Below are 27,862 nucleotides of genomic sequence, written 5' to 3' on the forward strand. Positions count from 1 at the left end.
GTTTGAAAAACAACTCTGAAGGGGCACCTGCGTGGCTTAGTTTGTTAAGTGTCACGTTCTTGGTTTCGGCTCAGATCATGATGTCACACACAGTTCATGAGTTTGAGTCCCACATCAGGCGTCAGGCTCTCCAGTGACAGTGCGGAGCCGCCTTTGAATTCTCTCTCTCTCCTGCTCTCTCTGCCCTTCCTCCTGCTCTCACCCTAAATAAATAAACTGTATTAAAAAGTGTAGCAAAAGTTCAACGGAAAAAAAAAAACACCACACTGAAACAAAAGAAAACAAATACACAACCCACCACACTAGATGAAGTGAAGGAGTACTCAAAGGGACATTTATAACTGTAAATGCCTACATTGCAAAAGAAAAAAGCTCTCAAATGGATAAAATTAATTTCACACACCGAGGAGACAGAAAAGAGCAAATTAAACCCAAAGCTAGAACAACATAAATAATGAAGATTAAAACAGAAATAAATGAAGTAGAGAATGGAAAAATAACAACAGAGAACCAGAAAACCAAAAACCGATTCTTTGAAAAAATAAAACAAAAACAAACAAACGAAAAGAGATCAACGAAATTGAAAAAACTTTAGCTAAGCTGACCAAGAGAAAAAGAACAAAGGCTCAAATAACTAAAATCAAAAATAACAGAGGGGATGTTACTACCAACCTCACTTTAATAAAAAATATAAGAGAGTTCTAGGAACTGTATGGCAACAAATCAAATAACTAGACGAAATGACAAATTCCTAGAAACACACAAATTACCTCAAGTGACCGAACACAAAGAGAAAATCTCAACAAACCTTTAATAAGAGACTGAACAGGCAATCAGAATTTCCCAACAAAGTCCAAGACCTTACGGCTTCACCGGTGAATTAAAGCAAACATTTGAAGAACTGACACCAATTCTCCTCAAACTTCCAAAACACAAAAGAGAAATAATGGTACCAAACCCACAGCCTCGTTCTGAGGCCAGCATCACCTCGACACCAAAGCCAGATTAAGACAACACAAGAAAAGAAAATCACAGAACAATATCCCTTATGAATATAGATGTAAAAATCCTCGACAAAATACTGGCAAACCACACCCAGCAACATATTTAATGATCGCACACAGTGACCAAATGGGATTTATCCCAAGAACACACAAGATGATTAACATCAATCAATGCAATACACCACATTAATAAAATGGAAGAAAAAACAAAGAGTGATCATCTCAGTTAATGCAGGAAAAAAAAAAATCCAACACACTTTTATGAACAAAAACACTCGACAAACTAGGAATAGGGGAAACTTTCTCAACCTGACGAAGGGCTTCTATGAAAAACTCACATATGTCATATCAATGGCTAAAGTCTGAAAACTTTACCCCTAAAATCAGAAACAAGACAAAGATGTTCACTTTTGCTACTTCTATTCAACACTGCACTAGAGGTAGTAGTCAGAGCGATTAATCAAGAAAAGAAATTAAAAGGCATCAAAACCGGGAGGGAGAAAGTAAAATTATCTCTATTCGCACATGGTATGATCTTATATACAGAATCACCCAAAGAGTCAACCAGAAAGCCTTCGGAGCTAATGAATGACTTCAGCAAAGTTTCAAGGTACAAGATCAACGGAAAGTAGACTGGAGGTTACTGGGGGTCTAGAGGGAGAAAAAATGGGCAGTGACTGCTTAACTGGTACAGAATTTCTGTTTGGGGTGATAAAAATGTTTTAGAACTGGATTGTGGTGATGGTCACCAAACACTGTGAATGTATTTAAGGGCACTTAAAATGGCTAAAATAGCAAGTTTTATGTTACATACATTTTACCACAATTTAAAAAATTAGAAAACAAATCTATTTTACTAAACTTACAAATGCATGTTACACTATTTAAGGGAATTTAGCTAAACTGTAAGTGGTACTATTATTTAAGAACTCGGGGCGCCTGGGTGGCGCAGTCGGTTAAGCGTCCGACTTCAGCCAGGTCACGATCTCACGGTCCGTGAGTTCGAGCCCCGCGTCAGGCTCTGGGCTGATGGCTCAGAGCCTGGAGCCTGTTTCCGATTCTGTGTCTCCCTGTCTCTCTGCCCCTCCCCCGTTCATGCTCTGTCTCTCTCTGTCCCAAAAATAAATAAAAACGTTGAAAAAAAAAAAAAAAGAACACAATCTGTTCACCTGAGTCAACAAGATATCAATCAAACTGTGTTTTTTTTTTTTTTTAATTTTTTTTTTTCAACGTTCATTTATTTTTGGGACAGAGAGAGACAGAGCATGAATGGGGGAGGGGCAGAGAGACAGGGAGACACAGAATCGGAAACAGGCTCCAGGCTCCGAGCCATCAGCCCAGAGCCCGACGCGGGGCTCGAACTCACGGACCGCGAGATCGTGACCTGGCTGAAGTCAGACGCTTAACCGACTGCGCCACCCAGGCGCCCCTCAAACTGTGTTTTAATACAGCAGGATGATTTGCAAAGAAAAATTTAGATTTTGTATCTGCAATTTTAATTCCTTAAATATCAATTCTTAAACGCAACAGCTGCCAACCGTTTTCTATGACCAAAAGCTGCCTTTATGGACATTAAAAAAAAAAACTCATAGTGACCTATAATTTTTATATTTTCAGTATACAAATATTTTCCTTAATTTTTTTAATTTCCCAAAAAGATTAAAAAAAAAAACCTCTCTGGGGGAAAAATATCCAAACACCCGAATTACATCCTTCTGAATAACAAATATCATAATGTAAATCAAAGTTCTCATACCTCCCCAGGTATCGACGTGGATTTTTTTCCACCACATGTACAGGAGAAGGAGAGCAGACAGGAGGAACTGGGAAGTGGTGTTTGCCCAGGCAGATCCTCTGAAGGAGAGAAAGTGATCATTACCTGGGAGTATATTCTGTCCACACATAAATAAACAGACTACCCCTGACAAGCTTTTGCTCTGTTTAAGAATTACAGTTATTAGAAAAGCCTAGAACTTGTAGACTATCTTTTAATGATTTAAATATACTGTCCACTTATAACTGACTTGTTTTCTTTCCACCAACAATTTTGTGGAAGAGCCAAATGTTACCGTTCATCACCAGAAAAATGAAAGGACATACACACTTGTCACCGTCCTTTGTCCTAACAGCCCGAAATAACCTATCAGATAAATTCTTAAATGTAGTCACCTAAGTACAATATCAAAAACAACTACTGTGCTCAAAATACTGGTCTAAGGTTCACAGTTATTTCCCAGGATTATAATAAATTTGTTCTCAATTACAAGACAACCTTAGAGCATCTTAGATGACATCTTATCACCACAAATTAAATGATGCCCCGTCCTGGCACAGGGAGCCCAGAACCCTGCTTGCTTCCTATTTTTTCATTTTAATCTTCCGACCAATCCTCACACTCTGTCACTTATTAACCCATTCCTATGTGTTCTTCTCCTCTTTTCCAACTATCCAAACTGTCCTCCGTACACCTGTTCAAGAAACTTCTACGAGATGGTCTGTGAGGTGCACCTGCAGAGGAAAGCCGGACAAACCGGGTGCCAATCAGGTGTTTATGTGGGTTGATGTCACCAGCTCTCAGACCTGCCTGCCGACTCGTGCTCCCGCCCCCCATGGTCAAAGCCTCTGGCTTTTCTGGCAGAAGATGTTACAAACCTTTTTTCATTGATTATTCTTATAGTCCACCTCTCTACTACCCATCACTTAATGACTTATATATGAACGTACAAATGTACAAATATGTGTGTGTGTGTGCGTATACACACACTTGTGTATTACTGCAACTAACAGAACTAAATTTCCATCACTACCTGGTACCCACATTAATATGTGTACACACGAAGTCTCATGAAAAGACCTCCATACACTATTTTCTATTCTATCTCATTTTACTACATTTCATTCATAATGTATCTCGAGTGCTCGTGTGACCACGTCGGCCCACGTGAAGGGGGCTGGACCTGGGCCAGCGCACTAGACGGTTCAAGTCAGGGATAGATCGACAGCATGGTGCCTACTGGCGGGAGGTCCAAACTGACGCTGCCTTCCTCGTGGGACCCTCCGACTCTCCAGCTTCACAGAGACGGAACTGGCTTGATTTCTTACAACTGAGAGCTAGTGGGAGATCCCGACAGTCCTCTGCCCCCTCCTGCCTTTGCTCAGGTCTGGCATCTCAGTCTTCACGGGCTGCAGCGACGCCCTCTCACACTAACTCCACAGGACAGGCAGGTGTCAGCTCACAACGTCACCTCTTCCACAACGCTCTCCCCCAGCTAACGTCCGCACTCCTCCCCACAGTCTGGGCTGACTGCCCCCCCCCCAGGTGCTCCAGGACACCAGCCCCCACCCCATGGGGATTCCCTCCCAGGCCGCTTCACCCCCCCCCCCCCCCCCATATCCCAGCCCCCAGGGCCGCAGCCAGCAGATACTGGGCACTTGGGGAACGAACAGGTCACAACTTACACCACTCCGAGGTCCAGGGCATAGAGCAGGAGGGCATTCATGCCCACATTGATCACGTTTGCTGCAATCCCAGTGATCACTTGAGGCATGATGATGCCCTAAAATCCCCAAACAGGAAAACAAACAGCATTTTCAAAAGCTGATCGGTTATGGGGTGTGACGTAATGGGAAGCATATATACTGGTCTCTGCCCCCACCCCGCCCCCGCTTCCCGGCACGGAGCTCCTAACTCCCCTAGAAGTTCCCAGTGGCAGGGGCACGGGGCAGATCCTTTGTTCTTACATTTGGTCTTCAACCCGGGTTCTTGACACAGAGCTCCTAAATCCTTCGGAATTTCTTGGGTGACAAGGACGCCTTTTGTCCTAATGACTCTGGGTGGGCTCCTGGATGGGAGCTGCTCACCAGAACAACCAAGCCATGGTTGTTAGGAGCTTGACATTTTCAGCCCTTCGCTCATTTTCGGGAGAGGGGAAAGGGGCTGGGAATAGAGGAAGTGATCAATCCCGCCTACGTGAGGGAGCCTCCCCTGAAACCACAGAAGCACGGGGTTCAGACAGCCTCCAGGCTGTGAACACGAGGACGTGCTGTGAAAATTCCGGACCCTGTCCCACACACCTTGCCATCTGGGTGTTTGGCCTGCGTTCTTTGCCACACCCTTTTGTAATAAACCGGCAAATGGTAAGCAAACTCTTCGTGAGTCCTGGGAGTCGCTCTAAAAAATTAACGGAACCAGGCTGGCCGTCGTGGAAACCTCCAACCTGCAGCCGATCAGTCAGAAGCACAGGGGGCAACCTGGGCACCGGAAGGTGGGGGGAGGGGAGTCTCGAGGGACCGAGCCCTTTAACCCGTGGGAGGTCCCTGAAACTCTGGGCAGAGCGCGTTAGGGTCGAGTTAAAAGGCAGGACATACAACTGCTTTAGCCGGGCTGCGTGGGGATGTTTCCACTCCTCTGGTGAGCGGAGGATGTGGTCTCGTGAGAACAGTTAAGACTCTTGCAGCAGAAGGAGTGAGTTTTCCTAAAGAGGTGGTCAGCCAAACACTCAAGAGGTATACAGGCAAGGGTTCTGAATGACAGCATGGTCACAGAGGACGTCGACGGCCAGGGTCAGAGCCGCTGGCCACGTCTCCCCCACTGGTGCAGCTGCGAGCCCGGCCAACTAGAAGTTTCTAAGAGCTTTTGAATGACCCGCTGGGCCATCGTTTCTATCACAGTAACACAGAGATAGAGGAGAAGGGATGACCGCATGGACAGCAAATCGGTGCATGGCACGAGGTGTCCCAGGAAGACCCCACGGGAGACACTCAGGCCGAGTTATCTAACTTCTGTCCAGGGCCAAGGTGAAGGATCATGAGGTCACCTCACACGAAGCACCCAGCGGGGCCTGGTCCCCAGCAGGTATGCGGTGGACATTCACCCCCATTATTTACGGGGCCACATTCCTCACTTCTCGTGTGTCTCTTGCCTACTCTACGCTAGTCCTCAGGTAAACATTTTCTTGAAGACTCTACATTTGGGGCGCCCGGGTGGTTCAGCCTGTTGAGCGTCTGCCTCTCGGTTTTGGCTCAGGGCATGATCCCGGGGTCATGAGATTGAGCCCCATGTTGGGTTCTGGGCGCTGACAGCGTGGAGCCTACTTGGGATTCTCTCTCTCCCTCTCCCTCTGCCCCTCTCCTGCTCGCACTCTCTCTTAAGACAGATAAACTTACCAAAAAAAAAAAAAAGAGTCTACATTTTTTTTTAAAAAACAGTTGGCCACCATCAAAGTAGAGCGGCTTCTGTGGATAAAAGTTACATGAAGGCAAGTGGGCGGCTCACGTAAGAGGGACCTGGGGACACAGAGAGGCAGAGCTCCCCCTCAGCTCTGCCCTTAGCCTTCCCCTCCATGCCCCTTGTCCCTCTGGTTCCTGGGGGTGCCGTAAACCCCACAGAACTCTGCAGCCTCTTCCTCTAAAGCACAGGCATCAGAGCCGGGCCTGAGGTCAGACCCAAAGCCAGCAGGCAGCCCACAGAGGAGGGAAGGGGTGCAGTGTTGTGGGTGTTGTGGGAGGCAGGGGCTGCAGAGTAAAACAAGAGGTGGGCACAGGAATCTGACAGATTGACGTGTATCTACTACACGTTTCTAGGGATCACGGAGTAAAAAGGCTCTATACCTGACTTTGTAAATATCTTGTCTGCAGCTGGAACAGGAACGCTGCCTAGGAGATAAAACAGAAAAACACCTCTTGTTAACATGAAGGCATAATTCCAACAGTTTCTGACAGTTCTGTTTCTCAAGAAGGTATTTCCTCCTGACGCGACCTCAAAATCAGAGACCCAGACCCACGCGGATCAAATGCTAGGATGCTATTTGGAATTTTCCAGAGAGGACCCTCAGACCTCGAACTGGCCGAATCTGCGAACGGCTCACTACCTTGACGTCTGAATGGCTCTGAGAGTGCCAGCTGGCAGTACTTTCCCCAATCCCAGAGGGGCCCCAGAAACATCCTAATTAATCTGCAGTCAAAAGCACCCACAGAATAAGGACAGAAAGCACCTCCCCCTCATCGGTGTGTGTATTACGTTCAAGCTGTTGGATATCAAAGTGGCACAAGCTCTGAGAAGCAGTAAGGATGGGATGACAGGTCCAAGAAATACACACTGAACTTACACGGGAACAGGACTATGATAAAATAAACAGAAAGAGGGGAGGCACAGGCATGACACTATTCGTGAGCTGCTTGGGGCGTCCCAGGACACAAAATATCCTCGACACTTACAGGAAGAGCAGGAATGAAAATCATCACATAAATCTGGGCTATCCTGAAATAAACAACAAACAGCCTTCAGTTAATATTCAAACAATTGCTGCCGTACTTCTTCAAATTGAATCCACGTGGTTCCTAAAAATTAAACGTAATTTACACGGGAGAAATTTAATACCACTCTGAAAAGGCTTTTTCCACAACCCAGATTAACACTATGTTAGGCTTGCTACGTGTGTGCTTTTACAGGGTAGTCTGACTTTACATCTTTCAGCTCATTCTTAGCAGAAAAGATGGAATGATCAGAGCAAAATGAACTAAAAGTCGGGCAAAGTTCAGAAACGTTTTGGGTCAGGACTGTAGCTGTATCTCACACTGAAGCAAGACGAACGGTGTTCTAGAAAAGAGAGATGCCTCCTTGCATCCCGTGATCCCGTGTATCCTGAAGACAAATTCCAGAGTTTGCTGGAATTGTAGGTTAAAAAAAAAAACCCAACTCTAAGAACTCTAAGCAACTATATTGCTCCTTTGCTTCTGGGAGGGAAAAAACCCTCTGCGTATTTACAAAACACCAGGAAAGTAGACTGGGGCCAAGGGCATTAACATTCTCATCCTGTATCTTCACTCTGGGCAGGACGTCAGGTTACTGCGTCACGCTGTGTCACTCTGTGTCACTCTGTGCCAGCTGGTCCCTGCCAGCCTTAATACCCTGTGATCCACAAGTCACAGCTTCCATTCTCCACGGGGGTTCAAGTCCAGGTAACTGACCAAAACGCCAACGAAGGTTAAGACGAACAGACGGTCACTTACGCTGAACCTGGGGTTCTGACATTAGAGACGCTGCTGACCTGGAGACTTCGGGGTCTTGTTTTAAGAGCAGGAGGATACGCTCCGTATTGATGAAGACGGCCCAGCAAGGAAAGCAACACAGCATCAAGATGAGGATTCCTCTTTGGAGTATGATCCCCACGCGTTTTAGGTTCTTGCCTCCGAAGGACTGGAGAAAACAAACGCAGTGATAAAGAGGGCCACCGTGTACCGGGCCGAGGCCTGGACCGCCGGCATCGCAAACGGCTCCCCAAGGGAGAGCACCCTGCTGGCCACCCATGCAGCCGGACGGCTGTTGTTCCCCGCCCCCAACATCTGAGCCAAGGGCACCAAGGGCATTTTAAACATGCCCCGGGACGAGGAGTCTCCTGTCTCTGGGAACAGGGACAGTGAGACATGGAGGGCACTGACGGCAGAGAGCAGGGCTTCAAAGATGCAAGAAGAAGCAGGCACGGGTTAGAACCTGCCGGATTCGCTCAGCAAGTATTTCTTGAACTCTTACTATGTGCCACACGCATTTGGGACCCGGGAACTAACTCGGCAGTGAACAAAGCAGGCAGAAGTCCCTGCCATCGTGGAGCTGACTTTCTAGAAGGAAAGGGAGACAGACGATAAACAGAAATAACTCAGATCTAGAGTGCATTCTCTAGAATGGCAGTAATGCTTGGAGAAAAAGACATCAGGGAAAGGGGACAGACCCTTGGGGGAGGAGCACGATGTTTACACGGCGGATGGCAGGCCTCGCGGAGAAGGGGATTTCTGGCAAACACATGCGGGGGCTGAGAGAATGAGCCAGGCAGACGTCTGGGAGAGGCCCAGCAGGGCAGCCTGTGGGGCTGGAACCCCGGTGGGGACGGCAGAGGGCTCAGCGGCCTCCACAGTCAGACGGGGTCACAGGAGAGTTGCGAGCAGAGAAACGACATCACCTGACGTTTAAGTGTGACGAGAGCACAAAAGGCAGAAACGAGGGGCAGCCAGGTGGCCAGAGCACAGAGCGGAGAGCAGGCCACGGGAGGGCAGGGCAGGCCCGGTCCCCCCAGTGACCTTGGCCGAGTCAAGGCTTCTCAGAGCTTTTCTCACGCTCCCTTTCCTTCAAGGACCCTGAATGACTGTCTCTTTCTCAAAAGCAAAAAGGAGTCTAACCTAAAGTGCATTGAAAGAGTCAGTGGAAACAAATTAAAAACAATGGCCGTACAAAGGACATAGAATATTGTGCAAACATTAAAAGGGAATGTGTCCACCTACTTCATTCAATGTGTTCTCCAAAACACATGGTTTAATGGCAGGAAAAAGTAATAAGACCATGTAGATGTTAGAATGGTGTAAGTGTCCATATTTGGAAATATTAGGAGGATATTCACCAAACAGTTAACCTTTAGTGATTTTTCCTCCATCTTTTTCAAATACTTTTCTAGATAACCTAAAGCTTCTAGACGGTGCTTGACCTTTACAATCTTTTTAAAAGGCTATTTAAAATCCAAGAAACAATGTGCTATTAGAGAAATACGTTTACTAATACGGAAAGACGTCCACTGTATATGGGTGGGTGGGGAAACAAAGATCTAGTCTTTTTCTTTTTTTAACTATATGAATAAAAATAACTGAAATGGTTGGGGCGCCTGGGTGGCGCAGTCGGTTAAGCGTCCGACTTCAGCCAGGTCACGATCTCGCGGTCCGTGAGTTCGAGCCCCGCGTCGGGCTCTGGGCTGACGGCTCGGAGCCTGGAGCCTGTTTCCGATTCTGTGTCTCCCTCTCTCTCTGCCCCTCCCCCGTTCATGCTCTGTCTCTCTCTGTCCCAAAAATAAATAAATAAATAAATAAAAACGTTGAAAAAAAAAATAACTGAAATGGTAACAAAAAAGGGACAAAATAACTATTTTAAAATAAAATTTCAGGGGCTCCTGGGTGGCTCAGTCACTTAAGCGTCTGACTTCAACTCAGGTCATGATCTCGCAGTTCGTGAGTTCGAGCCCCGCGTCGGACTCTGTGCTGACAGCTCAGAGCCTGGAGCCCGCTTCAGGTTCTGTGTCTCCCTCGCTCTCTGCCCCTCCCCCGCTCATGCTGTCTCTCTCTCTCTCTCAAAAATAAATAAGCATTAAAAAAATTTTCTAATGATTAAAAAAATAAATAAAATTTCACATTCTCTACCATGCCAATGCAGAGCTACATTTAGTCCTTAGAGCCACATTTAGCTTAGCCTATAAAAACTATCCCAGGATACCCTCATGCACCAACAGCTGAGGAGCTGAGTCCAATAGCTCAGGATATAACACATATGCTCAGGGCCACTCCTTCCTTGGGATATAACCCTGTCCCCACTCTCCCAGGCAGTGGGTTTGAAGGCAGGACTCATCTATGACACATCCACCTACCCATCTAGCCATCATTCATCTGTCCACCTCATCTATCTACCATCTATCCCCCTAGCCAGCTACCCATCCATCCATCTGTCCAACCATCCATCTACCGTCCAACCCAACCATCTATCCATCCATCCATCCCTCCACCCACCCACCCGTCTATCCCGCATCCATCTATAAACCCATCCACCCACCACCCAACCGTCTATCCATCCATCCGTCATCATCTACCCATCCCTGCTTGCTTCTCTGCTTTCCTCTCACTCATTCGACAGATTTCCAGGGTACCCACTACATAGCAAGCACGATGCTGAGCCACAGGGATTCAAAGACTGAATGGGATTATAGCCTTTCTCCCCAAGCAGCTCAGATTCTACCAGGGAAACCACTATGGTTGTAAACCAGGTGGGTGAGATGGAAGACAGAGCCAGGAGAGAAAGGCCGGGACCAGAATCGGACTCTCCTCTGACTGCGTTAGCACACCAACCCAGAGTTCCCAATCCTGTGACAGGCAACGAGGACGGAGGGGTGTGAGCGGACTCTCCGCTAACGTAAGGAGACAGAAGATAAAGGATTCTGGCTTCAGTGGAGGGTCGTGTGTTCTTGAGAGAGACAACACGAGAGGAGAAACAGTTCAGGGAGGAAAGCCGGATGGGCTTAGCTCTGGTTGAGCGGAGCGTGATGTCCGGGACGTGACCGACATTCAAGTGTGGCCCTCAGGACAGAGACGCGGGCAGGAGACGGAGCTGAGCGTCTCCAACAGCAGGTGAGGGAGTACAGCGGCAGGGTGGGAGAGATCAGACCAGAGACAGAAAGGAAAGCACAGCCCCTGAGCACAATTATAAAGCCCACTTGGCTTACATCTACAGCCATCAGCAGCACAGTGTTTGACAAATAAAAGGCAACAAAAGCCAAAGAGGGGAGAGTCGCCTACCTGGCCTCCAACAGGAAAGGTAACTGACTAAATACAAACATAAATTAAAAAAAAAAAATCGTGCGTGGGGGAGGGTGGTCCTCACCTGAGACATCAGCGTGTCACAAGCCGAGGCCAAGCCAGTTCCAACTGAAATCCCAATAACGTTCACCACCTGCAAGGAATGACAGGCAGCTGCAGCTGGAGGACCGGCCGGGCAGTCGCTGCCTAACAGCTCCCGCTAAGCCAAGGTTTATCTGGAAGGAGCAACCTGCAATCGTACACTTAAGACTTTGCATCTCACAGCAGATGGGCGTCCACGTCCATCCCTGGCGACTGTAAACAAAAACACAGCCTCCGACCAGAGGATCACAATCACTTCGTGTCAACCGGGGTGGCTGACAACGTAGTTCTTCTTGAACAACACGGCGTGTGTTAACAATTTCCACATCAAAAAGTTAAGTTGCGGTTGATATCTGAAGGCAACACCCCTGGTCTGCGATGTGCCTTTAAGAACGAGGACAGCAAACGTGTACTGAGCATACGCCACGTGCAGGCCCTGTCCCCAAACCCTCCCATACAGGGTTGTCGTGGGCACCGTGCCCGTTTTACGGGTCTCGGGAGCAAGTCACAGAAAGCTTAGGTCACTCAGATGGCGACCTGAAGCTGGGAAGTCTGGCCACAGGCTTGAACCCTGTGATGAGAAACAGGACTGGTTTTGTGTCGCCCTCGTGTCTGCACCTTACCCAGGGCCCCTGACAATGAACCTGCAGGTTAAGGTCAGGGCCCAAGGAGCCATTTTGCAATTGCGGGGGCTGGGGAGAGCCGGAGACCCTCATTTTCATCCCGGGTCTCACGTTTAGCAGTGATGTCAATCCCAAGGTGGGTTCACTTCTTGGCTGACCAAGATCATAAATTCTAGCCACCAGGAGTCAGTGACAGGCCACACACAGAGGGAGCAGCGGGAGGCAGGTGCCTTGTGTTCTCAATTCCAGCCCGGGACAGTGTCAGGGCCAAAGCTCCAAAACCCCTCAGCCTTCCAGGCAAAGAAAAGGAAGCCGAGCCGTCACTCTTCTTCTGTGGCCTCAAGTCTATCTCCGGGCCAAGTCCGCTGTCTGAGACTGCTTGGATGAAAGTCAAGGGCGTTGTGCTTTCCCCACACAATGACCACCTGTATACGGAGACGGTTGGAGACTTGCTGACGTATCTCTCGTAGCAAGTTGTCCGGGACACCATCTTCCACCTCAGGGTGTCCACGCCACTCCTCTGACTCAGTATCAGGAAAGGCCGTCCTTCCCCCGAACGGATGGCTCAGGGACATCTTGGGCACACTGTGAATTTCTGGAAACTACACGAGCTCAGGATGCTGGTGATTCTACCAGCTAATTATCCTTCTGTACTGAAAGTATTTTTACAAACCAACTCAAATTCTTCATGAAACAAAACAAGGTGGGGTATAAATAAATGTTTGTGGCCGGGGGGGGGGGGGGGGGGCAGGGGGGAGGGCAGGGGGCAGCTGGCTGGCTCAGTTGGTGGAGCACGCGACTCTTGGTCTCAGGGTCGCATGTTCAAGCCCCATATTGGGAGTAAGAGATTCCTTCAAAAAAATAAATAAAATAAAATAAAATAAAATAAAAAAATAAAATAAAATAAAATAAATAAATAAATAAAATTAAAAAATTAAAAAATTAAAAAAATTAAAAAAAAAATAAAATAAAATAAATAAAATAAAATAAAATAAAATAAAATAAAATAAAATAAAACCTAGGGGCGCCTGGGTGGCTCAGTCGGTTAAGCATCCAACTTCGGCTCAGGTCATGATCTCACAGTTCCGTGAGTTCGAGCCCCGAACGGGTTCTCTGCGGCCAATGTGAAGCCTGCTTCAGATCCTTTGTCCCCCCACGGCCCCCTCTGCCCTTCTCCCACTCACATGGGTGCACACGCTCTCTCTAAAAAATAAACGTTAAAAAAAATAATAAAATAAACCTTAAAAAACGTTCTTTTACTTAAAAAACAAACACTTTTGTAAATTCTCTCATTCCGCATACAGAATTTTTCATAAAGTGAAACATTTTTAACTGTATCTGGCTTTCATAAATAGTTTTCTTGAAATTGGGCCTACTCTCCTCCTACCAATTAGTTACAATTTAACGGCTGGTTAAAAGCACCGTCTCACCAGGCACTGCCCAAGGAAAGACAGACATAGACTCCCTTACCTAAAACCTTAGCTACAGAAATTCCTCTCTTTGCAACATACCAACCTTCCCGCATACCCTTTTCAGGCCTATCTACGGAATTTGGGGCTTGTATTTGCTCTGTACCTATTTTTACTTCAAAAAGTAGGAACTCTTTTTTATGCTCTCATCGGTGTGTGATTTGCGGGAAAAACAGAGAGAAAGAAGGAAAGAAATTACTACAAACCTTCCATAAAATCTTAATTTTGTTTTCTCCCCCAAGATACACTTAAGATAGCTTTATTTAATTCCTTTTTTTTTTGTTTTAATATTTATTGATTTTTTAGAGCAAGTAAGCACAGCAGGGGAGGGGCAAAGAGAGAGAGAGACACACACACACACAGAATCCAAAGCAGGCTCCAGGCTCTGCGCCGTCAGCACAGAGGCGGACCTGGGGCTCGAACTCCCGAACCGTGAGATCATGACCTGAGTCGAAGTGGGACGTTCAACCGACTGAGCCACCCAGGAGCCCCTAATTCCTTCTTTTTTTTTCCTAATGTTTATTTATTTTTGAGGGGACAGAGGATCTGAAGCAGGCTCTGTGCTGACAGCAGAGAGCCTGATGTGGGGCTCAAACTCATGACTCGGGAGATTATGACCTGAGCGGAAGTCGCACGCTCAACAGACTGAGCCACGCAGCCGCCCCTGGTTAAGACAGTTTTGCCGAAATAGTGAAAGGAGACATGGGGCCTGCACGGGTATCATCACAGAGCCTTCAACCCTCACCATGTTACAGCAGGGCCGCGTAGGAGACAAATTCAGGAGCGCCTAGATGAGGACCCGCTCACAGCTCCCCTGAGCTCTGCATTTCCTGGAAATATCCACTCGGGGCAGATCTGTGCCAGGAACCAGGTGTGGCGAAAATTAATATGAGCTGGCCGGCCAAGGCGAGAGCATTCAGAGACAAGAGACTGTGGCACAGCACGGAAGGGTGGGGCTGGGGTGGGGTGGGGGGAGGTCTGGGAAAGTGTTCTGCAAATGCATGCCCCTAAGGATCTAGAAGGATCCTCCCGAGCCTCACATGCAAGTCACAGAATGCAGGATGGGGAACGGTCGAGAATGCAGTCAGGGCTGCAGAGTGAGAGAAGAGGGAGGGACCACAGCAAGGAAGACCCATGAGGTCAAAGGGCAGGTGGGGACTTGAGAGGGCTCCAGGGATAAAAGGTTGCCAGCAGGAAAGTAAAGTTTAAAACTGTTACAGTGAAAAAACGAAACAAAACCAACAAAACCGCTACCGTGGGCCCAAGCTGAGAGATGTCAATGTGCAGAGTGTGAGTCCTGAAGTGAATTTAGGGGGTTCCTGAAAGCCAGAGAGATGGAGGGAGGTGGGGTCCCCACACCCAAGAAGCTGAGCACTCAGGCCCTGGGGCGTTTGATGAACACAGAAGAAGCCATGCACCGGCCATCAGATACCATGGACATGAACCGTACGGGATGGTAAACCCGAAGGGACAGTCCGGAAATGGGCACTGCGAAAAGACAGGCTATTCAATCCAGGGGTGTCGGCAGCACTGGACAGCCACAGGCCAAAGCGTGACACTGGACCACTATCTTACACCAGACACACAAAAAAATAACTCAAAATGGATTCGAGACCTGAACACAAGACCTGAAGCCATAAAACCCCTAGAAGAAAACACAGGCAGCGAGCTCTCTTGGTCTTGGCGAGGACTCTGGTTTTGACACCAACAACAAAGGCAACAAAACCAAAAATAAATGAGTGGGACCACACCAAACTAAAAAGCGCCCGCACCCTGAAGGAAACCACCGACAAAGTGGAAAGCCAACCTACAGAATGGGAGAAGGTATTTGCAAATCGCACACCTGATAAGGGGTTCACCTCCACAATATGTAAAGAACTCCTACAACTCACTAGCAAAAGAACCCCAAACAATCTAATTCAAAACTGGGCCGAGGATCCGAATAGGCATTTTTCCAAAGAAGACACACAAATGGCCAAAGGATACTGGAAAAGGTGCTTGACGTCACTAATCGTCAGGGAAATGCAAATTAAAACCACCATGAACTAACCCCTGTGAGAGTATGTGACAGGAGATAACAAGTATTGGAGGAGACGTGGAGAAAAGGGAGCCCCTGTGCACTCCTGGAGGGAATGCAAACTGGTCCAGCCCCTCGGGGAAAACGGCATGAAGTCTCAAAAAATTAAAAATAGAACTACCATGGGGCGCCTGGGTGGCGCAGTCGGTTAAGCATCCGACTTCAGCCAGGTCACAATCTCACAGTCCGTGAGTTCGAGCCCCGCATCAGGCTCTGGGCTGATGGCTCAGAGCCTGGAGCCTGTTTCCAATTCTGTGTCTCCCTCTCTCTCTGCCCCTCCCCCATTCATGCTCTGTCTCTCTCTGTCCCCAAAATAAATAAACGTTAAAAAAAAAAATTTTTTTTAAATAGAACTACCATATGATCCAACAATCCCACTTCCGTGCATTTAACCAAAGAAAATGAAACAGGTAAATAAAATGTAAATAAAATGCGGCTTATGCACTGAATCTTAGTTGGTCCTAAAAGAGAAGAAAATCTTGCCATTGGTAACAATGCGGATGGACACTGAGGGCATTATACTAAGTCAAAGAAGTCAAACAGAGGGGGCGCCTGGGTGGCGCAGTCGGTTGAGCGTCCGACTTCAGCCAGGTCACGATCTCGCGCCGTCTGTGAGTTCGAGCCCCTCGTCGGGCTCTGGGCTGATGGCTCAGAGCCTGGAGCCTGTTTCCGATTCTGTGTCTCCCTCTCTCTCTGCCCCTCCCCCGTTCACGCTCTGTCTCTCTCTGTCCCAAAAATAAATAAAAACGTTGAAAAAAAAATAAAAAAAAAAAAAAAAGTCAAACAGAGACAAATGCCCGTATAATCTCACTTACACGTGGAATCCAAACAAAGAAAAACTGACCTCATAGCAGATTGGTGATTGCCAAGGACGGGGGGGGGGGGGGGGGGGGGGGGGGGGGGGGGGGGGGGGGATGCCTGAGGGGCTTGGTGGTAAAGGCCATCTAAAGACACAAAATCCCGGTTACAAAGCACATAACGTGTGAAAATGCAATGTACCACACGGTGAATATAGTTAATAATACCGTATTTCACACTTGAAACTTGCTAAGAGAGTAAATCTTAAAAGATTTCATCACATGGGAAAAAAAAAATCTGTGTATAGTGATAAGATTTTAACCAGATTTAATGTGGCGCCTGGGTGGCTCAGGCAGTTTGCCTTTGGCTCAGGTCATGACCATCTCACGGTTGGTGAGTTCAAGTCCCACACAGGCTTGCTGCTGTCAGCACAGAGCCCGCTTCGGATCCCCTGTCCCCCTCTCTCTCTCAAACATTTAAGATACATACATAAACACGTAAATAAATAAAAATTTAAAAAAAATTTAAAGAGCACTGCAAAATAAAGGTTTGGAAGCAGCGACAGGCAAAGGGAGATCCCAACTGCGGCCCCTGGATAAAGAGAAAGGGTCCCTTCAGGTTTCCAATAATAACCCACTGTTAATGTCGTTCACAGCAGACAGAATGATCAGGAGTACAACATATGCCAGGGCCACCGTGCCCTATGTGGGGGAGGAATCAAGTTCATCCTTTCTGGAGGGGACACAGTTAACAGCCTGTACGTAAAGCTTCTCTGCTTTCTTCACTCTTTCTAGAGACCCAATCTAAAATCTCAAAGGAAGTAGAAATATCCCTTAGCCTGAATTAGTTCACTCAGTAACAGACCTGTAAATAAAATATCTGAGTCCACATACTAAGGTCACTTCACCCACAAAGCTGAAAAGAGAAACTCTGGCGGTCCCGCCACGATCTTAGAGCAGATACCGACCTCTGGTGGGGACGGAGGGGGAATTTTCTAAGGCTGGGAGAGACCACCTGCCAGCACCACCGGAACTATTTTCCACCTTCTCTGAAAGCCTGGATGGAGGGAGGCAACTTTCCGCTACATCACTAACAAAAACTCAGGGACGAAAGCCTTCAAAGGAGGTGTAATTTCAATCCGTGGCCCAAGGGAGACACTTTAGTACAAGCGGGAAATACTGCGCCCATAATGAATTGTGCAATTCAAACCGATGGCAGACAATCTACATGATCTCTAAATTCTCCGGTTTAATTTTACAACAGGAAAAAAAAAAAATACCGTTCTGTTCCTGTGACCGTATTATTGCTACAAATTTCTAGCAATCCCTGGCCGCCCTGGAATTGTATCATTGCTACAAATTCCTCCCAAACCCGACCACCACCGGATGGTTGAAACAGGCTTCCCCGAGCAGTTTACGCCATCTCCTTTCAAATCTGGAGATAAGGCAAAAGGTACCCACGGGCCAAGATCCGATAGTGTTAAGGGAAGATATCAGACATAATACAATGCAAATTCCGAGGCTTTACCGCAGGGCCGACCCCAATGGAAGTATTTAAAAAAGAAAAGAAAACCTACCGATACCGCGAGCGTAACGGCATCCAGCTCGACTTTGCCCAGATGCCCACAGAAGATGGAACTAACGACGCTAATCAGGAAGATCATCAACTGGGCCAGGAACTGCGAAAAAAGGAGGGAGAGCACGCGCTGACACCGGGCCCGCCCGCCCCGCCCGGGACCCGCTCGGGCCCCGCTCGGGCAGCGCGGGGCGAAGGCGCTGGGGGGCGCCCCGAGCCGGGGCCGCCGTCGGGGCGCGCACTCACCACGGAGCCCGCGAGCGCCGCCAGCGCGGCCGCCTCCCGCCGCGCGTCGGGCGGCAGCGCTCCCCGCAGGCTCCGCAGGCAGACGCGCCAGCGAGGGGCGTCGGGCGGCTCGGCGCTTTCCCGGGACGCGGCAGCGACGGCGGCTGCGGGGGGCTCCATGCCGGCGCGGGGACTGGCGCGCGGGAGGCGGCGGGCTGGGGGCGGCCCCCGCACGGCCCCGCCCCGCGCGCCCGCGGACCGCCCCCACCTGCGCACGCGGCCGGGGGTGGGGGAAGGGGAGGGGGAGGGCCGCACCCCGGGACGCCGGACTTACGGGCCAACCGTCACCGCCCGAACATCCCCGGGTGGGGTGTGGGGCGGGTGGTGCTGGGGAGGCAGGACGGGGTCGGGGGCGCTGTGCGCTGACAAAGGAGACTGTAGCTTGCGAAGAGCGAAATGTGCTGCGGCGGGGGCGGAGAGGGCGAATTTCTAATTCCACCCACCGCACCCCGAGAGCACTGCGCCGGTTTTGCAGGTGAAGTTCCTCTCCCTCTGCCTCGGGTTACGGGTGTGTTAAAGTATTTACTCCCCTGGGGATGCGCTCCTCGCCTGCAACTTGGGCTGATGAGATAAGCCTCCGCATCCCTTCCCAGGGGCTCCTACCTGGTGAAGGGAAGGCCAGGCAGGGTGAGAACTCTTTAGAAGGCGAGGGTATCCAGGAGGGGTATCCACAGGGGAGGGAATGAAGAGGGTGCGTGTGTGGGCTTCCTAACGAAAGAGCTGGGAGAGGGGAGGTTGCCGGTGAAGGGGGGGGGGGGCATCCTTCTGGGCAGGCCTTTAATCTTGGTCCCAGTAAAGTGACTCTCCTAGAAGAGTAAAACACCGAGGGTGGAGATACCTTAAGGCGGCCCTGGGTGTTTTTTTACTCATAGTAGCCAACATTTGTGATCTTGTCCATTATCTCTTTGAGGGCAAAGGCCGTGCATAGCTCTTTGTATCCACCCCAAGTACACAGCGTTCTTAATTCTGAGTTAAACAGTGTCCCCCTCCCCCCAGGAAGGTTGAGTCCAAGTACAACTTGGTTACTACTTAATCCAAGGCCGCCACTGAAATCCTGACCACTCCCTCCACCCCAGAGGAATTAGCTAGGGTTGTTTGGATTTGCACAGCTCCAAAGACTTCCCCAATTATTCTCCAATGCTGGGGCAGAAGGGAGCATTCACCAAAACCTCATCCTTTTAAGACAAAAGCGCGAGCGCGCGCACGCGCACACACACACACACACACACACACACACACACACACACACCCCTTCCTTGGATACGCCATGTTCACCACCTAAAGCTGGTGCCTTCATAAAGACAAAGACCCAAGCAGAAGATGAATCGGGCCCACCCAGGACCCCTTTCCTAGCCCCCTCTTTCCATTTCTGCTGCCTTCCAATCTTTAATCCCCTCCATCAACATAGGAAAAGGTCTGACTTCTTCCAGTTTGCCCCAGAATAGCTCTTCAAGCCCTTTATTTCTCTCTCTGGGATGTCCACCCCTCTAGAAAAATGAGGTGCTGCTTCTCAGTGGGGTCTTGGCCTACAGCTTCCTCTCTCCTGGTCTCTGCCAATCTTTCTCAGTCCGGACAGATTTTTAGACCATTCCTTAACGGGAAGCATGTTCACCAATGCCATCGGACTCCTCTCTTCTTAAACCTGTCTTCTCCTCTTTTGGTTTCTCAAGCACGTCCGTTGCCCACAGTGCCTGAGAGCTGGACCCCAAATGAATCTTAACAAATGCCATTTTCCCATTGAATAACCATAGAAGACACGAGGAAACATATGCTGTAAAATATATTTTAAACAATTAGATGCTAACAGTCCTTAAGCACTCAGTACATACGTTTGTATCTAAAGAAACAAAAGCAGAAGAAATATCAAAGTCATAGATGAATACCATCAGTACACAGTGGTCCTGGGTTGAGACAATGATGAATGAGGTATTATCAACCTCATCATTCAGACATTCTCTTAGACTAGAACATAGTTTTTTTTTTACCTTAGTTTCTTTTTTCATTAGAAAACATAATTTTGAACTCTCAATCCTTGAAAGCCATGGGCACAGTTGAACTACTTAACTGAAAACAAATTTCCACCACTTGGCCTGTGCGTTACTTGTAAACTCAAAAAGTAGAACTACTTAACTGAAAAATTTCCAACGCTTGGTCTGTGCGTTACTTGTAAACTCACAAAGTAGAACTGCTTAACTGAAAAATTTCCAACGCTTGGCCTGTGCGTTACTTGTAAACTCACAAAGTAGAACTGCTTAACTGAAAACAAATTTCCACCGCTTGGCCGGTGCGTTACTTGTCAACTCAAAAAGTATCGCTCGACCTGACTCTCTCTTGCCTATCCCTCAACTCTGATATACACTCTCAGTAAAATCCCTAGGAGCAAGATTGAAATGACCCCCAGGAGCAGGAGCCCACGCCACAGCACCAACTGTCTCCCGGTCATCCTAGCGTCTTGGCTCATTTGCAGATCCAATGGAGTCTCGTCTCTTTGTACAACAGCTCTCCTTAACACTCTTCGCTGGTTCCTTGGGACCACCGCTGAAGGGAAAAAAGGAACTTAGTGAGCAGAGTAAAAGGATATTTTTTTTATTAGTATAAAAGATGTCCTATGTGTATGTTACCAGCCGGGGGAAAGTTTATTGAGGAAGCAGTTGCTGCCTTGGATACGCAAAAGAATACTATCTCAGAGTGCCTCTCCATTCACCGATCACAAACTCCGGAGCCTGCTATTGTGAGCTTAGGTCTACCAGGGAGCTCTGCCTCACCACAAGAACTAGAGGAATAAATACAGTGACCCTCTAGTTAAGATTCATAGGGCAAGTTTTCAAGGGGCCAACACTCCTCTAATTAACAGTTCAGAAGGAGAACAAGGCCAACGGAGGAGAAAAATCACCTAAGAGATCATTCAAGGCCATTCACAGAACTGAAGAGAGAGATGAATCTTCACATCAGGGGGCCTACTAAGCATCCAGCAAGGGTGTGACTCAGATGTAGATTCAGTCTTCCAATGCTTCAGAGTAGTCAGAATTCAGGAAAATATCCTAAAAGCTTCCCGAGAGAAACGCAAAGGCAGTTGACAGGAAGAACCAAGAATAAGACGGGCATCCGACTTCTTAAACAAGCATAGTGGATACTGGGATGTGCTGATGGCCCTTGGGAGTTGTGAGAGAAAAGCATTTCGAATAGAGGAATTCCAGCTCACTGTCACAAAATGCTTCCTCCATGCCAGGCACTGTTCTCAGCGCTTTACATGTATGAAACTCACGTAACTCACGACAGTGGTATGATGTAACTAGTATTATTACCCTTTTACAAATAGGAGAGGATAGGAAACTTGGACCAACCATCCGCTGAAGACAATTATGCTGAAGACAATTATGAAAGCTGGATAAAACGAATGAAAAATATCATCTTGAAGGTATCAGAGTACTACCAAAGTAACAAAAAGTCACCAGGGCAACATCTACGGGAAGCTGGAAACCCAGCAAAGTAAGCCAGCTTTGGGGGCCACTTTTGACCTGAGAGTTCTCCATCTGGACCTGAGCAATGCTTTTGGGGGGAGTTTAGTCCTCACCAAGGTAAACCCCTCTGGATTCTAGGCCGGATCTCAGGGGCTGTATCCAAGAATTCAGGAGGAACCAGAAGTAAACCAAGCCTCACCCTGGTTGCCTTCAAGTCGGCTGGGGGCTCCAGGAAGCTGTTTCTGAAATTGCCCTAGACTGCTGGTAACCCTAAGTGTTCGACAAAAGCAAAGGAAAATCCTCCCTGAAGACAGACAGACATCACAGGCCTCAAATTACTTCCACCGGCAATTTTCAAATACAAGATCTGGAACACAATCAAAGATAACCAGGCACACAGGGGACCAGACAACATGAACGAAAACTGGCAGGAACAATGGAATTGGCAGCTGGCTGTAATTCAGCCAGTCTGTGAACTCGGTTATAAAGAAGCGAGGAACTAGTGTGAGTACATGACTGCCGAAGGATCTGGAAGTCTGGGGAGATTACAGATTTGACAGAGAGAAAGTGATATACACACTTGCGTGATGGTCACCGGAAGCAACAGTTAAAACAACGATCTGTTTAAGGCCCATCTTTGCCTGGTGAATGGGGGAACCCTATAGACACAGACATACTAATGTCAGTTTCCAAGATAAGGTCAACGCACAGGATCACCGAGTATTAGAGATCCCTTTGGAATGCTTACGTGAGTACCGTTAAGTCAGCCAAGGAACTGGCAACCTGCAGTGTACCTAAAATTGAGTGTTGCGTGACTTTATCATTTGTCCCTGAAACTTTATTTCCCGGGTTCGGGGGGCACTCATGGCAGCAAATCTAGTTGTGTCCCACAAATGGCCCCTCCTGGACCACCTGGACAGGCCTGTTTCCAAGAGGTGAGAGTTTATTCCATACCTATGTTCTGATAGACTGCAGGCTGGGCCACAGACTGGGTCCTAGTCCGGGCCACATTTAGTCTCACATTGGCATGTACCCGAGCCTGGAAAATGAAACTCAAAGTCAATCCACAAAGCATTATTTACCACCGTTCTAAATAAAACATTTGACTTGACTACTACCCAGTTTAGGAAAAACCAAGCCATTCTCTGTAACTGACATGTAAGGGGACCTTCTCTGGTTCCCAAGTATGGAATCGTCTCTCAGGATGATTGACATAAGGTCAATGGTGGGGGGGGGTGGGGGAAGGGATCGATGAAAAAGCACTAGGGGGAAGGCTGGGCCCAAGTTCAGAGGATTCTCCCCTTTTTCCTTCATTTTTGTTTTGTCTACCATCTATTTTCAGACCCCACATTGACCCTAGCAAGCTGGAGACACTCATGTGTGCAGGTATCTTAATGAAATATTTGGGGATCATAAAAAACAGTATCAGGATAAATTGGCTGGCATCCCTCCTTTCTTTCCAGTTTCAAATCTTGTCCTCAAACTGATTTTTCAGGCACATAGGTGGTAGCCTGGCTTGGGATACGAGGAGGAAAGGAACCCCTATTTTTCTGTTTGATAAATAAACAAAAGGGAAATGGATAACTGCAGGGGTATCTGGCCCTTAGCATGTGAAATAAAGGCAGTTGAAATAACAACAAAGCATTGGTGATAAAAGGGGAAAGAACCTTACAAATGAGAGGGAGAGAGCCTGAACAGATTGTTTTCTAGGAGAGGAACTTTTATGGGCCAGCAATGAACATAGTTACCTCTTCACAGGCTTTCTTCCAGTTTAGCTGAGAAATAAAGATGAAAAAACACAGACACTGTGTGATCACACAGATAATGATCCCTGACCACAGACCTAGAAGTGGAAATATTTAATAGAGGTTAATTCCATGGAAAACAGGGCACCCCTGGGGAGTATGTGCCTCCTGTCTCACTTTGAGAATCTGCTTTCACGGCTGCAGTGGAGCCCACAGTGATCCAGACATCCCCTTCCTGCTCCCTTTTGGTTTCCAGAAGGTTCTGAGAGGCCCAGGGCTCCCTGTGGTCACTGCCCAGTGCTCTGGGTCTCAGAACTGATGTTTAGACGCTCTTTTTGGCCTTTGTGATCCTAATACTTTGCTAGTAAGAGACATGCAGATTATAAGAAAATGAAATTCCCAAGACAGACTACTTCCTGTCTCTAAGAGTGCTATGCTTCTGAACAGCTACGGCCTATGTTCCTCACAAGGGACTAACGTTTTCAAAATGCACAAGTCACCAGCCATGTTAAGTTCCCTCCCTTGGCACTTCCTACAGGCTTACTGGCTTTGGGCACAGACTTCCAGAGCTCCTGGGACAAGGTTGTCCGCAGAGAGATGATCACAGAGAGGCTGAGGGAGAACAGAACACAGGAAAAGCCTCGTGGATCTCAAGGTACCATCGCACTCTACCTAGTAAACCCACACGGGACACAGAGGGAGACCCCAAGTGAGAAGGGTTTCTTTGGTCAACAGTGAAGTAATGGCAGAATCAGAAAAGCCAACGAGCGCTGTGAGGAACTGAATATGCAAACAGCCAACGGGCAGACCATACGTAAAAACAAAACTCTAGGGGCGCCTGGGCGGCTCAGTCGGTTGAGACGCTGACTCCGGCTCAGGTCACGATCTCATGGTTCATGGGTTCAAGCCCCACGTCAGGCTTTGCATTGACAGCATGGAGCTACCTGCTTCCAATTCTCTGTCTCCCTCCCTCTCTGCCCCTCCCCGATTCACACACTGTCTCTCTCTCTCTCTCTCTCTCTCAAAAATAAATAAATATTAAAAAAAAAAAAATAGAGCTCTGATCCACAGCCTACAGCAATCTGTCCAGAAACCAAGCCCTTACCTACAATAAACCCGAAAAGCCAGCTGGTTACATGTCAAACTCTGGGAATAATCCAGGGTGCTACATAAGAACTTCTGCAACAACTGACCCAAAATGGCCAGGACTTGATCGATAATTGACACGTTCCCTAAGTTCTGTCCCTGCTTCCAACTTAGGGCCAACCAGAGAAAAGCAAACACGCCCTTCCCCCTGCCCCCACCAATCCCACAGGATGCCCCGATTCTCTTGTTAGCCCGCTTCTGGCTTCCCCGGGACATGAGGGCACACCTGAGACCTCTCTTAGTTTCCCTGTAGAGTTCGCCCACCCCTCTGCCCGCCTCTGGGTCTCTGCCCAAACTCCGGTGGTGGTGGCTGACTCCCTTGCTAGAGCAAACTCAGAATAATGGCCTCTGTTTTTCGCATTTGGTCGGTCTCCACGTCCACAGCTCATCATGGAGGCCCCACAAGACCTGGCCTACACTGCCTAACACCACGGACCCCAGCCTCCAACCCGATGTGGTACCCACAGAGGCCCCTTGCGCCTGTCGGCCTGTGGCGTGTGCAGTCCTTGACGATGTGAGTTCGGGCCAGGCCTGCGCCCCAATCTCTTTACAATGAGCTCCTCGGCTCAGTACCCGGGTTTTGTCCCTGGTTCCCATTCGTTTGGCATCTTGGGTGGAATCAGGTCATTCCTTTTCATCCCTGTGGCTGTGTTTTGTGGTGCTGTGTAAAGTGTTGTCTGTCACAGAGGGACAGTTAGAGGCTAGAACACAGGCACAGGCCCTAGAAGCCCGCCGCGTGTGCCGATCTCACAGACCCACGAGGAGTTTGTGGGTTCTCAACCCAACTGGCATCCACTGGGACAGACTTTTCTGCAGGTCACCACTAAGACCAGACGAGGCTCTCCCGTCACAGTTTTGTGTCCTGAGGCCTTGGTTTTGATCCAGGGAGCTTTCTTTTTGGGTTTCCGCCCGCCCGTTCTAAGCCCCTTCTAACCACCGTGTGGGCGTCAGAGAAGGTGCTCGATGTCACAACCCTTTCGTCTCCTTTTGTCAATGAGAAAACTAACACTGAAATTGGAAAGCGAAGATGAACACAGAACTTGGTAGGAAACACAGCCCTTTCGCTGACCTACAACACATGGGAGGACCATTTTGAAAAAGGACTTTGGGACAAAAATGAGCCAAGACCCCAAGTCTCTTTGGGACCTGCCAAGAGAGACAGCTGGATGGCCGCCCCCCGCCCCCACCCCGGCCAACCTCCAACTACAAGGACACTTGCAGATGCTGTCAACAGAAGGGATGCCAGGAAGGGAAAACCCAAGACCAAGAAAACTCTCTCGTTTCAGGTCAGTGAGTGCTTGCGGAAGGCAAAATCCCCCACTATCCCGCCAGGCCCTTCAACACTCCAGGTGAATTCACCGTAAATAGAGACGGCCATCCTCATCAATGCCTGGCAGATGCCCCGCTTTCTACAAGCAGCCCCGGCACCTTACCCAACCTCTGTCTCAGGGTACACATATTGCACAGGTGGTTGGTATTTCAAGTGACCCGCAGGTTTTCCCAATCTCCCAGTCTTCCCCGCCCCCCCCCCCAGGTTTATTTATTTATTTTGAGAGAGACAGAGAGCACAAGCCGGGGAGAGGGAGAGAGAAAAAAATCCCAAGCAGGCTCTGCACGGTCAGCGCAGAGCCCAACGCGGGGCTCAAAACTCACGAACCGCAAGATCATGACCTCAGCCGAAAGCAAGAGTCAGACGCTTCGGGTTCCGTGCTGAGAGCTCAGCCTGGAGCCTGCTTCGGATTCTGTGTCTCTCTCTCTCTCTCTCTCTCTCTCTCTCTCTGCCCACCCCACCCTCACTCTCGCTCTTTCGGTCAAAAATAAATAAGCATTTAAAAACTTTAAAAAAAAGAGGCACTAATCCGACTGAGCCACCCAGGCACCCCTGCCAATTATCCCAGTCTTTAACCGTAACCCTGGAGCCCTTGACTGAGAGGCGCACCTTCCTGCTCGGTGCTACCACCCCTGCAAATTTCACAGGGAGAGCCTTCCTCTGCAGGCGGAACCGTGATTATCAAATGCATACCAGAGATCTGAGCGGACTCCTCTATTTACGGTCAAATTCGGTCTGCTCGGGGTGCACACCTTGCTTCCTATATTTGACACAGACCCCAGACAAGGACCTTGACACTATGCCTGACACTCCATGGCCTTGGTTACTGTACTGACACAGCCAAAGGATCGGAGCAGGACCCCTAAAAGTTCAGACTGCTCCTACCAAGTGTTACCTAAACTTCCCCAGCATCCCTTGAAGGCAAATGAAGGGATTCAAACCTAGCGCTGAAAAGTCACACCCAGAGGTCTTTCCATACCCTGGACTGGCCCTTAGAACTGTCACAAAAAAAAAAAAAAAAAAAAAAAAGTCAAATGCATGAGGATATCTTTACTCAAGACTTCAGGGCCATCAACAAAACTGTTATCCCTCGCTCACCACAAATAGCTGACCCAGTAACCATCCTGACATTGACCCCTCCCTGAAGCCACTTGCTTTACTGTAGTGATGAGCCTTTGTTCTGCTCTGTTCGGCGAGCCTCTACATGGGGACAGCCGATACCCCTTTCCTTCACCAGCCAGTGTGTCTGCACAGTCACGGGCTAGGAGGGCCACTGAATCCCCCCACCCCCCTCAATTCTTCTCAGTTCCTTAATCGAGAATTTTAAAAATCGGGGCACCTGGGTGGCTCAGTCCGTTGACTACCTGACTCGATTTCGGCTCACGTTAGGATCCCAGGGTCGTGGTCTGGAGCCCTGCATCAGGCTCCGTCCTTGCTGGGGATTCTCTCGCTCTCCCTCTGCCCCTCTCCCCACTTGCACTCCCTCGCTCTAAAATTAAAAAAAATTTTTTTTTCTAATTTAAAAAAGAATTTTCAAAATGTACATTTCCCTTGTGATTCTTTTTTTTTTCCTTTTTTTAAATCACAGCAGGATTCATTCATTCATTCACGAGACAGAGGAAGAAAGCACGTGAGCGAGGGAGAGGGGCAGAGGGAGAGGAAGATCATCTTTTTTTTTTTTCCTCTTGAGAGAGAGGGCACAAGTAAGCAAGAGGCAGAGATACAGGGAGAGAGAGAGATCCCATGACAGGCAGAGAGGGAGAGAAAAGAGAGAGAAGCGGGGCTCGCCTGAAGCAGGGCTCAAACTCACCCAAAGTGGGGTTCAAGCTCGCCCTCTGAGGGACTCGAACTCAGAAACCGTGAGATCGTGACCTGAGCCGAAGTCAGATGCTTAACCAACTGAGCCACCCAGGCGCCCTCTTGT

General features: G+C 48.5%; 2 protein-coding genes across 7 annotated transcripts in view; both read right to left on the bottom strand.

The window, feature by feature from the left end:
• The window catches only part of LOC125152096 (multidrug and toxin extrusion protein 2-like), a 59,683-nt gene extending 41,114 nt beyond the window's left edge, over positions 1-18,569 (bottom strand). For 5 of the 6 annotated variants that reach the window (XM_047833829.1, XM_047833831.1, XM_047833830.1 and 2 more), the window contains exons 1-8: positions 18,218-18,376; positions 17,973-18,074; positions 11,413-11,481; positions 8,054-8,202; positions 7,221-7,263; positions 6,615-6,659; positions 4,464-4,561; positions 2,761-2,858 (exon numbers count right to left, since the gene is read on the bottom strand). In XM_047833829.1, the coding sequence (XP_047689785.1) occupies positions 2,761-2,858; positions 4,464-4,561; positions 6,615-6,659; positions 7,221-7,263; positions 8,054-8,202; positions 11,413-11,481; positions 17,973-18,074; positions 18,218-18,376 (763 nt within the window). Of the gene's footprint in view, positions 1-2,760; positions 2,859-4,463; positions 4,562-6,614; positions 6,660-7,220; positions 7,264-8,053; positions 8,203-11,412; positions 11,482-17,972; positions 18,075-18,217; positions 18,377-18,511 lie in introns of those variants that run through there. The other variant, XM_047833833.1, reaches the window with a different exon arrangement.
• A 1,848-nt stretch (positions 18,570-20,417) lies between these two features.
• Positions 20,418-27,862, bottom strand: part of LOC125152098 (multidrug and toxin extrusion protein 1-like) — a 38,570-nt gene continuing 31,125 nt past the window's right edge. Inside the window, exons 15-17 of the mRNA XM_047833836.1 lie at positions 23,466-23,560; positions 22,672-22,756; positions 20,418-20,794 (exon numbers count right to left, since the gene is read on the bottom strand). Of these exons, the coding sequence (XP_047689792.1) occupies positions 20,592-20,794; positions 22,672-22,756; positions 23,466-23,560 (383 nt within the window). The 3' untranslated portion in view covers positions 20,418-20,591. The remainder of the gene's footprint in view (positions 20,795-22,671; positions 22,757-23,465; positions 23,561-27,862) is intronic.

The sequence above is a fragment of the Prionailurus viverrinus genome, chromosome E1 (assembly GCF_022837055.1).
Source record: "Prionailurus viverrinus isolate Anna chromosome E1, UM_Priviv_1.0, whole genome shotgun sequence".
NCBI classification, from domain to species: Eukaryota; Metazoa; Chordata; class Mammalia; order Carnivora; family Felidae; genus Prionailurus; species Prionailurus viverrinus.